Source organism: Suncus etruscus, chromosome 1 (genome assembly GCF_024139225.1).
Source record: "Suncus etruscus isolate mSunEtr1 chromosome 1, mSunEtr1.pri.cur, whole genome shotgun sequence".
NCBI classification, from domain to species: Eukaryota; Metazoa; Chordata; class Mammalia; order Eulipotyphla; family Soricidae; genus Suncus; species Suncus etruscus.
Window position 1 is genome coordinate 117,001,810 of NC_064848.1, and position 12,163 is coordinate 117,013,972.

Consider the following 12,163-nt stretch of genomic DNA (forward strand, 5'->3'; position numbering starts at 1 on the left):
ATTTAAAAAATAAAATGAAAGGTGAAGATATATGATCTGGAACACAAGTCAAGTGTTAATACTCTTTCTTCAATAGCACCTTGGTTAGAGGGGATTTGAGCTAAATTGTAAGCAGACACAACTAAAGCATGAGTATAGGTGACCTTCTTCCATACATGTACTGTAATTATCATCATGATGATGAAAATGAAGAAAATGATAATGAGAGGCAACCTTTTAAAACTTTTACTAAATATACTTAAGGCATTTTGCTGAGGGTTGTTATCTTTATAACAACCCTTTGTGATAGGCACAAGAAATACTCCTACACTCAAAGAAGGGAAAGAACTTGCCAAGAGTTGAAGTAATTTAATCCATGTCTGATTCCAAAGAACTAACCTAAAAGCTTGTAACCTAAATGTTCTATTGCTATAATGCATTCCTGAAAACATGCCTAAATTTAACATATGCAAAATTCTTACAAAGTATAAAAGGTCACTGGGTCTTTAATTTTAAGACAGATTAAAAACCTAGTTTTTAATTACGTAGTCCTGCACAATAAACTGTCAGTTCTTTCATAATCTTTACAGTCTTTCTTAAAAATAAATTTCATAAACCATTACATAAGGTGGTTGAGCATTTGACAAAAGCTGGAGAGTACTTGTTTTAGAACATGCTTAATGATTTATAGCCTTGTCACAAACAGCAACTGCATTTATATTTTTCACCTAATTAAATGCTATGATAGGGGCATATGCAATAAGCTACTCAAGCACTAACACAGATTTTGTCTTCTGAAGATGGTGATGGCATAACGGACTGACAGAAGTTTGTTACTACAAAACTCTGTAAAATATGGAAATGTTTCTCTGACATTGGATAAATAAATATCCAAATTGGTTCCAATTTCTTCCCTTATAACCAAAAGAAAAGAAAAATATAACCAACAATTTACCACTTCATGATTAAAGATTAAAACAGCTCATATTTCAGAAAGAGCATGTATGTGTACATTTTCTCACATATAAATCAACTGTTAATGAGTACAAAAAGTTGACATGAAACAAAATTAGTTGGAGTGAAAAGAGCAAGTTTTCTTGACTTTTTATGTAAGAAGGGCCCAAAGATAAGAAATAACTGAGAGGGCTGAAGTCATCATAGGACCAACAAAAGTCATATTAACTATATAGATGGATGCACAAACACAGCCAGGATAGGCCGTAAAGGTGCATTAAGACACATGCAAGTAGAGACACAATGAAACCTATTCTTGGATCTGAATTTTCTTTTTTTTATTGCAAAAGCCCATTTCACTTCAATAAGCTACTATCATGGATATTACAAAGATCCAGAGAAACATTATGTCACTGACATGCAATACTCTTACTAAGCTGAAGTAACTGAAAGCATCATTGTTTTATGAGTCTCCATACTTGGGGGTTAGTAGGACTGTGTAGGAAAGTGAATTTATCTGTAATTTTACTAGAAAGTTATATTCAAGTATTGAGTAATGCAGAAAGTAGTGAACCAAACAAATAAATGCATGAGAGAAAATAAAATAAACCAGGGGAATGAAATTTGCTTTGCTTTTTAGGAATTAACTTTAATAAGTTTTCTATTAACACACTGCTTATATTACTAAAGGTAATCTGTGTTCTGGGTTAATCTCTTTAAGAAAAATACTTTTGAGTTTTTAGAAGAATAGAATCAACTGAAGAAGCATGGTAGCTGTTTGATCTAATTTATGAATAATTCACTATGTATTAAAATGCTGTGTTAGGTAGAATAGTTAGAAATGCTTAGAAATTGGGAAATAACTACAACCGAAATTTGGTGACAATAGAGTAAAAATTCTTAGGGCCAGTAGACGTAAACATACTTTCATCTAGGTAACATATTTTTGTTTCTGTTTTGGAGGAATACCCATTGGAGCTCAGGGCTTGCTCCTGGCTCTGTGCTCAGGGATCACTCCTGGCCATGATCAGAGGAACATAGGTTGTGTTGGGAATCAATTAAACTTTCATAAAAGAGAAATATATATGAGGTGGAGCAAGAAAGGTCTCTTCAACAACTAGCGTTGGGAAACATTCTAGGAAATAAACTAAGACCTCTTTCTAATGCTTTGCTTAAAAGTCAAATAAAAATAGATTAATGGGGGCCGGTGAGGTGGCGCTAGAGGTAAAGTGTCTGCCTTGCAAGCGCTAGCCAAGGAAGGACCGCGGTTCGATATCCCCGGCATCCCATATGGTCCCCCCAAGCTAGGGGCAATTTCTGAGCGCTTAGCCAGGAGTAACCCCTGAGCATTTAATGGGTGTGGCCCAACCCCCCCCCCCCAAATAGACTAATGACCTAGATATCTGACTTGAATTTAATGTATTTATGACATTGAAGCTAGAAGCATCTTATTTAAATTTTTTTTTTCATTTTGATATTTGAGCCACACCTGGTGGTGCTCAGAAATCATTCCTGGCAGGCTCAGAGAACCATATGGAATGCTGGATTCATCCCAGGTCAGCTGGGTGCAATGCAAATGCCCTACCACTGTACTGTCTCTCAGGCCTCAAAGGTAGAATCATCTTTAAGGATGAAATGCCAGGGGCCGGCGAGGTGGTGTTAGAGGTAAGGTGTCTGCCTTGCAAGCGCTAGCCAAGGAAGGACCGCGGTTTGATCCCCTGGCATCCCATATGGTCCCAAGCAGGGGCAATTTATGAGCACTTAGCCAGGAGTAACCCCTGAATATCAAATGGGTGTGGCCCGAAAAACAAAAAACAAACAAACAAAAAAGGATGAAATGCCACTTATCAAGGAAGTATAAACAAAGATAAAGCAAAAGTAAATATAAAGCTTCTGCACTTTAAAGGAAAAAATGACCAAAACAACCAAAGCGGCCCAGTCTGGAAGAAATTATTTGCCTATCACTCATCAGACAAAAGTTCATACCAAAATGCATAAAGTATTGATAGAATTCTACAAGAAAAAGCATCTAGTCCTATAAAAATGGTAAAAAGAAATGAATAGGAACCTTCTCAAAGAAGAAATATAAATGCCCAAAGTGTATGTAAAACGTTCTATATCGTTAATTATCAAGAAAATGCAAATAAAAAAAGTGAGATATCAAAAAATGCCACAGAGGGCCCGGAGAGATAGCACAGCGGCGTTTGCTTTGCAAGCAGCCGATCCAGGACCAAAGATGGTTGGTTTGAATCCCGGTGTCCCATATGGTCCTCCGTGCCTGCCAGGAGCTATTTCTGAGCAGACAGCCAGGAATAACCCCTGAGCACTGCCAGGTGTGACCCAAAAAAAAAAACAAAAACAAAAATGCCCCAGAGATTGGTATTCATCAAAAAGAACAACCACCAGTGTTGGTGAGGATGTGGGGAAAAAGAGACCCTCATCATTCACTGTTAGTGCAAATGTAGACTGGTCCCACCTTTTGAGAAGACAATATGGACATTCCTCAAAAAAACTAGGAGTGAACTAGCATATGATCCAGCGAATGCACTCTTGGAAATATATTCTAAAGGTCCCAAAGTACAATACCAAAAAGACATCTGAACTCTGATCACTGCAATTCTCCCCCACCTTTTTTTTTTTTTTTCTTTTTGGACCACAGCCGGTGAGGCTCAGGGTTTACTCCTGGCTATGTGCTCAGAAATCACTACTGGCTCGGAGGAGCATATGGGATGCCAGAGAATCAAACCATGGTCCATCCTAGGTTAGGGTATGTAAGGCAAATACCCTACCACTTGTGCCACCGCTCCAGCCCCTGCTCACTGCAGTTCTCTATACAATAGCCAAAGAATGGAAATAAACTAAATACATATGAAGAGATGTTTGGCGAAAAAACTATAATGCATATACACAGTGGAATACTACTCTGCAGTAAGAAAAAATAGTCATGCAAGTTACTGCAATGTGGATAGATCCAGAGTATCATGTTAAGTAAAATAAGTCAGTGGGAGAGGAAGAAATTCAGAATGATCTCTTTCACATATGGGAAACAAAGGAACATCATAAAGGAAATATGAAATATCCAATGGTTATAGAAACAAAGAGCAGGAGAACTATTCTTCAGTAGGAAGCTTGCCACCGGGGCAGGGGTAGGAAAGGATAAGTTAGGTAGACAACACCAGGATAAGAGAAGAAGGAAAAGTGCCTACCATAGAGGCGGGAGGGAAACTGGGAACACTGGTGGAGGGTAGTGGATGTCGATGAAGGGAGTGGTGCTGGTACAATGTACACTTAAAGCTCTATCATAAATAACTTTGTAACTCATGGTAATTCAATAATAAATAAAAGCTGCAACTTGATTTTGTGTAAGGAACCTAAGTGTAATTAGATCTGCAAGCTGGAAGGACATGGAACTTTAGCAGTTCAAGCTAGGTAAAGATACACAATCAAATACTAAATGAAGCTGCCATTTCGAAGACAACCTGTTCCTCTTACGGTGTAGCTCTCTGTGAGCTCATATAGAAGGTGTGGTGAGTCTTCATTCTAGAGTTGAAGGTAGAACCTCTTCTTTTTAAAGTGGGGTGACTTGAGCAAGTGCTCCACCTCTCAGAGTATTGACAGGATATATCTATGTTTCAGGACTTTTGAATAGATGGGATGAGAAAAGTCAGGAAGTTTTTTGCCTGGTACAGATGAGAGCTTATTTTATGTTTGTGCAATGAATATTATTGGCATACTACCTGCACTTGAACAGAATATTTACTTGAGTTATGATTTTAAAATAAAATCTATCAATAACAAGTAACATGAAATTCTATGAATTCTATTGATTTCCTTTTTTTAAATGTTAATACAATTTTTCTTAGAACTTTGTAAAAAAGATGAAAATACAAGAAACAGAATAGCTGACATTTTTATTTGAACATTATCATTTTAGCAAGTGACTATTTAGACGTTATTAAATATTGCCTTTGGTTTATTTAATAAAATCAAATGTGTACTTTTTAAACTATAACAAATAACTAAAATAATAATGTTTGAGTTATGAAAGATAAAAAAAAAGTTCCACTAATGGTTTCTAGAAGAAATGCAACATTTCTTTAAGAATCCATTAAGTGGTGAAAAACAACATGGATATATGAAACACCAAGTGAACACATACCCTACAACCCTTCTTTAAATGTAAGCATGAATTGTTTACCATCTGGTGGCAATGGCACAAGAATGATAATTCTTGTATCTTGTATAAACTGTTTTATTTTAGAAGATTTTTAATTTTTATTTAGATATTTTGATAATCAAACACAATATAAATATGACAAATTTAGGATTATGATGAAATATAGAAATTAAATAATTTCCTGTTTTATTTCAATTTATTAATATTTACATCAGCTAGTTGGGTCCATTTTGAATCTTAAAATTTATGGCTTTAAATTGTTATTTATTTACATTGTTATTTTAGATTTACAATAACTTCAAAAATTCAACTTTTACTCAGAGGGCAAGCTTATAGCTACAATTAATGTGAAAAATGGAATTATTTAAATGATGCTAGAAACAAATTTGCAGTAATTTTTAAATACATGCTGTCAATAATATGGTGAGAGATAATTTGCTCAATTTTAAAATTCATTTGAGCTATCATAAGCAACCCAAAGCCCCACCCACTGGGCCCTTAAAAAGACATTCCTGGCCCTACCCACAGCACAGCTCCTGCTCGGAAGTTTCACCTCTGCGCATGCATGTTGTGTGCCTCACCTGGGCCTGTCTCAAACACATCCTCTGAACTCACAATACCAGAGGCCCCCTCAGCACCAACTCGAACTTTGTATGCTGTTCCTGGCATTAGACCCTTTAACCCAAAGAAGCTCCGAGAACCATTTACAATTTCTTTCCTCCATTCTTCTTTGCCTACGGGAATTTTTCAAAGACAACACAATTGAATATTTTGAAGAACTAGAAATTAATGTGTTAAGAAATAAAAATATTTATAGGCTTAAGACTAAATATAGGATTCTTAAGCTTATATTAGATTATTGTTTATCTATTAATGTCAAATAAATCAACTAAGGCAAAAAATACAAAAATATATCCTCAAAGAAAAACTGAGTTTGTTTCCATATTGCATACTAATTTTAGATATTCCATTTGCATTATATCTTTATATATCTTAACAGAAAATTTATCTGAACTTTTATCTAAACTTTGCCTTATGAAAGTTAGGTTTCTGTAATAATGTTTATGAGAAGAACTGGTATTCATTAAATAACTTAAATGAACTACGAAGGAATTGTTTCTTAATACATGTAATGTGACTCATTTCATTGAAATGAATCAGTCATTTAAATGTCATTAAATATATCCAAGTTATAATTCATCTTTTCCTGAATCTGATTTAGTTATTGCTAAAAATGTTTATTTGTATGATAAAGGTTCAATTATAGAGCTGGACTATGTTCAACATTTTGTCACATTTATTAACCATGGAACTAATTATGTGCAGAATCTAATGCATTTAGAATAGGATATGGAATTTTCACAAAGTGCTAATAGTTAAAATTGTCCCTATTTCTGTAGAGTGGCCAAGACATAAGCAGTATACCTTATGTAGAATAAATTAAACATAAAAATACAATGGTATCTCTCTCTTAAAGTGTTAATTTTCTGTAATTTTTGATAAAATTTTGTTGTGTGGTATAAGCAAAATGATTACTTTAAAATAAAGTTGATCTTGTACTTGCTTACAAACAGAATATTCATTATTGGTCTTGTATATAGTGCAGCTCTACAAGAGTTTTAAGTTCCATGATAAGAAAATTTATATGCCATGTAACTTAATGTGCTCCTTGTATTTAATAACATAATGATTCTTAGCTTTGTATAAACTATATAGGTTTATAACTCACTATAATATTTTGATAAACCTAATTTATTTAATAATTTAATAATTTTCTCAGGATCATCTGTAAAACTTTTCTTAATTTCTTAAAATGCATCCCCAAATTAAAAACCAGGTAATGAAATTGTTTCTTACTGCCAACTACACCATATTCAATATAAAAGTTCACATGATCTGGTCCCTCATATTCCCAACTGATATTGGCATGGGTCTCAGCAGCTGCAGCAGTAAGATTGCTGATCTTGGGATTTGCAGCTTGAAATAAATATACAATAGAAAAACAAAACAAACATTCAAATTATAGCACAATACACAGATATAAAATAAATTAAAGTACTCTGATATTGCACAAGTAAAATTAAATTAGAGTTTATTGATAAAATTCAGGTTTTGTGCACACTGCACTTTCATTATAGATACATATTTCATTTGTTAAACTACAGGATTAGGACATAAATTCATAATCAGAAATAATGAAGTACAACATTAAAATCAATGAGCTCTATGATATGATTAACATATGAGTCAGAGCAATGTAAACTGTTGTTGTTCATCAGATACAGTCCTAGGAAACATAAGGGTATTAATTTACTGATGAATGGTGGGGAATAATGTATGAAGGGGAAAAGAATTGCTAATTCTTGAGGGAGAAATCACTGAATTCCAGCGGTAGGAGGTAAAATCCAATAGCAGGGCTGGAGAGATAGCACAGGGGTTAGTTAAAGTGCTTATCTTGCACTCAATTGAAATGGTTCAAACTCTGGCACTGCGTAATGGCCCCCTGAGCATTTATAGGAGTTACCTCTAAGCACAAAGCCAGAAAACCCTGAGCACCACTGGTTGTGTCCCAAAGTCCTCTTACCCTCCAAAAACCAAAATAGCCAGCAACTATTTATAATCTCAGTGCAGATCTTTAAAGAATTTATGCAAGAAAAGATGTGTCTTAGACTAGCATGTCTTAGACTAGCATTTGTAAGATTGAGGGAGATATGTAGATCAATGGGTTGACCTATTTTGAATGTTGGAATCCCAGGTTGGAGCCTGGGTACCAATATGGTCTCAGAGTCCAAAATGCTGCTGTCTCCTTTCCCCCATCACTACCTGGGAAGACCCAGAATCAAAAATCAAACAAACACCAGCAACTTTTGAACTCTTTTGAGACACAACGTTCTTTAAGAATCTCTTTGGGGGAATTCAGAGACCCAAGTGAGGGCTTGCTGAAGAAATTTTGGAAGATTAGGGTATCTAGAAGAGAAGCTGTAAAAATAATCGCCGAATACACCTTATCTGACTTGAAGATAGAATAAATAAAAGGAGTAAGAACTATTTTTCCTGACACATCACAGAGAAGAAAACAACAGTATATGTTAAGTGTTCACAATGCATCATGATTATAAAATCACAGTTTAAGTTAAATAGCTTCCTAAATTCTTATGGAGATGAGATAATGCTCACTCAATGTTTGCTAGTGTGGAAAAGATTCTACAGTCATCAGGATATGCTATTACAAGCCTTTCAGTCTTACCTTGACTGCATAACTAAAAATGACATATTTAAATGTTTGACCACTTTTATCACAGAGATTCTCATTCTCTTTCCCTTTATTTGCTATTCATCTACTTTCTTACATACTGAACAAATATTTATCGAGCATCTGTGACTTGCCAGACTAAGGGACAGATGCTATTTCTGAATAGGGATTTCTTAGATCCTATTTTCTGTCCCCTTCTTCTTAACAGTGTTTCTTTGTAGATTCTACCAGTGTTACTACTTACATCTGAGTCCCCTAAATTGTTGGATATACTGACATCCAGGAAATAAATATGCTTAGCTAGAAAGATGAGTCTGAAGAGAGAAGCTGAAAAGGTAATTTAGGTATCCTTAATTATTAGGGCTCTGACACCCTTAAGGAAGGCTCTATTGTTGGGAGTTCTGGTATTCACTCTTCTCTGCCACCTCTTCCAGAAGACAATCCAAAGACTTTTGCATTAGCCACTTTAGTCCCCTTTGATATGTAAATGACTAGCTAGGTTAGATTAACACAGATAGGCAACTCTATGTTTGCCTTCATTCGTGTTATTTTTATTTTCTGGTTCTAAACAATATCGTACTGAAAGGACAGACTGGGCTCTTGGTCCAAGAGGCTATTAGGCCCCTGACCCCATGCATTTCTCTCTTAGATCTGTCTTTTTTTCTTAATCCTTGCAGTAATCCTGCTTTAGGTCCATTCAATAAGAGCTGGTCCCCTCATTTTAACTTATAGCTCAGATCCTGTTACTTCCTTCTTTACAATTTGAATGGCTTACCTCTACCCATAGCAAACATAGCTTTTTTAGCCGGGTATTCATGGCCATTCATGGCTTTATTACATCTCAGATTCATTTTCATTATATCTCAGATTCTTATTTTTTCTGACAGACTACATTTTCAACAAACTGGAGTGCAGCAATAGTCCAAATATCCTGTGGGCTTTCAACCCCCTGGCCCCTTCTTCATCTGTACACCTAACATATGATACATCTGTCAAAAATTCTATTTGTTTTTAATCACCAATTGAAATTATTTTCTTTGTGATGCTTTTTCTAATTCTGTCTGGCAAAATTGTTCATTCCTTTATGTCAACATTTTGTTCAGATTACTAGTTTACTGGCTATTTTTACCTTTGTGTTAGTCTTACTTGCTAGATTATAAGCATATCAAAGGTATTCTTATTATTATGACACATAGTACATTGGAAAGAGGCTGGTGGGATGGAGAGAGAGAACAATGGGTATAGTGCTTGCCCCGTATATAGCTGTCCCTAGTTTGATCTCTTGTACTGTGTATGGTCACCTGAGAACTGCAATGTGACAGAACCAGGAATAGTTATGCCAGATGAGGCCTCCACAAACACACACTGCAATCAAAAGAGTCTTTCATCATCGTTTAGCTAAAGAGATAGCAGTCTGTCCTGCACATGACCAACCCTAAGTTTACTCCTTGGAATCCCATCTTGCTCCCAAAGCTCTATCAGGAGTGATCTCTGAGAGCAGAGCCTGGTAAACACTGAGCAATGCCAGGTTTGTCCATTCCCCCATCAAATGAAAAATATGAAAGAGGCTTGTAGAGTTGACACACCAGAGGATATTAGCTGTTGAACTTAGAGAACCTTCTACACAGTCTTATTGTTTAATGTTATTTAATTTCATTAGCATTATTAGAATAGTTATTAGTTGTATTTATTTGTTAATTATTTGTTATAACTTTCATGATTAATTTTATTATGACCCAAGTGGACAGACTCTCAACATAGTAAGCATCTGACAATCGGAAGGGAGTCCATGCCAACTCCTCAGTGCCCTTCTCTGCTCATCAATTACTAATCACAGTTGGCTTCTGTTTAGGTCCAAGAATGAAATTTAGATCCAAGAATGAAATTTAGATCCTGACATGCTTAGTTAGTTTTTGCTATACTACAATTAGTCACCTCCAAAAATTTATTACTACTGACTGGTACAGATGGTCAGACATTTAAATGCTTTAGAAAAATCATTATTGGTCTATCAGTACTAATTAGTCCTCAACTTCATAATTCAAATTCATTATTTATATTATTTGGATTGATTTTATAGAATTCTTTACTAATCTATTTCCTGAGATCCCAGAACCATAAAGTACTAAAAGTGACATAAATATTGAATAAATGTAACTAACTCATAAAAATTCTTTCATAGTTACTGATGGTTTTAACTGAACAAGGGCATGGATCAAAATAAGTGACTCCTAAATATTTCAAGAATACTGTTTTTTCTACTTATTATGTATTATGTTGAGGTAAATGATTAGGAAAATAGTTAATGGGGCATACTGAATTTACCCTGGCTTCTAATTTCTAGTTTAAAAGGTTCTTTTGTAACTATGCATTTGAAGACATGGTTTCATCAACACTTCTTAAAATGTTAAAAATTCTTAAAGTTGATCATTTATATCTTTTCCCCTTTGTGATCAAAATTAAAGTTTCTAGATATTGCTATATAGACCAAATATCATTCTTATTTTCTTCATCTCTCTTTTACTCTCATTTAGTTTTAAATTAGAGTATAAAAGTATTAAGGATAAAGAATATGGCAGATAACTAATATTCAGAAGGATAATGGAGAAAATTTTCTTCTTTTTCAGAGAGCATCTAAATTCTGTACAGGAACATTTTTCTTAAGAAAAAAAGAAGTATTCATTCTTAGCTTGAAAAAAAAAGTAATACTTTTAAAGATAGAAAATCTGTTATAAATTTATTCTTGAGCAATTTAAAATATTTTCACAGTAAAATGGCCAGCATTTTATATGCACAGTATTTAATTACTACTGTACTTTAAGAAAATGTATACAAAATGAAATTATATTTAGCTTAAATATTTAAACATAATTTCCTTTTATTGTCTAAAATTCATCAGATTTTTATGTTAGGGGTTCATGGACTTCTATTACTACATTTTTTATCTGCATAATCATAAGAAATTCAAAATTATTTAGAAAAATGTCTAAAATCTTGAGACCTGAGAAATAACTCAAGTGGTAGAGTACATGCTTAACATATGCTAGGTTATAAGTTTGATCCCCAGCTCACAGACCTTGCTTATCCTCTTTAACACACCAAACGGTTTAGTCTCTATTAAAAAATATTAAACTCTTTATCAGATTTGTTTAACTTTAAATTAATTTTTAAAAGGGTTGATGTTCTTTTCCAGTAAACATCTAACATGAAAAATCTATAGAAAACCAAAACATGGTGCAGCTCCATTATTCTGCTATTCATTTTACACAAGAGGCAGAGTGACAGGTCCACTATTATACTAAGAAGGAGGCAAGTTTTTCTTTAATAGTAGAACACAGTAGTAAATTATTGTAAAGCAGCTAAGAATTGCAGTTGCTATATAATTATTGTAGAAAAGAGGCATATGTATGTATAATTATGAAAAAAGGCTTACATTGTTATAAAATATTATAGAATTCTTATGTTTGTTCATCTTTGTTCTTTCAAGTCTACAGAAATCTCACATCATGATTACTGAAAGTGACCATAAATTTTATTCAGTTGCTTCAAAGTATATTTGACATATATTTTATAATTTACCAAGGTAGATTTCTAATAAAAGAAATTATTAAGCCTAAACTCATAAGATTTGAATGATTAAGAACAAAATACTTACTACTTTTATTTTGGGTTTTTTTTTTGGGGGGGGGGAATCACACCTGGCAGCGCTCAGGGGTTACTTCTGGCTCTATGCTCAGAAATCGCTCCTGGCAGGCTCGGGGGTGGGGGGGGGACCATATGGGATGCCGGGATTAGAACCA

At 34.3% G+C, this 12,163-nt stretch overlaps 1 protein-coding gene across 24 annotated transcripts in view; it reads right to left on the bottom strand.

Annotated features, from left to right (window-relative positions):
* NRCAM (neuronal cell adhesion molecule) overlaps positions 1-12,163 on the bottom strand; it is a 303,075-nt gene that overhangs the window by 16,399 nt on the left and 274,513 nt on the right. For 10 of the 24 annotated variants that reach the window (XM_049782984.1, XM_049782960.1, XM_049782955.1 and 7 more), the window contains 2 exons: positions 6,968-7,087; positions 5,692-5,844 (listed from right to left, as the gene is read on the bottom strand). The exons of the other annotated variants lie outside the window; for them this stretch is intronic. In XM_049782984.1, the coding sequence (XP_049638941.1) occupies positions 5,692-5,844; positions 6,968-7,087 (273 nt within the window). The remainder of the gene's footprint in view (positions 1-5,691; positions 5,845-6,967; positions 7,088-12,163) is intronic. 24 annotated transcript variants of the gene reach the window in all.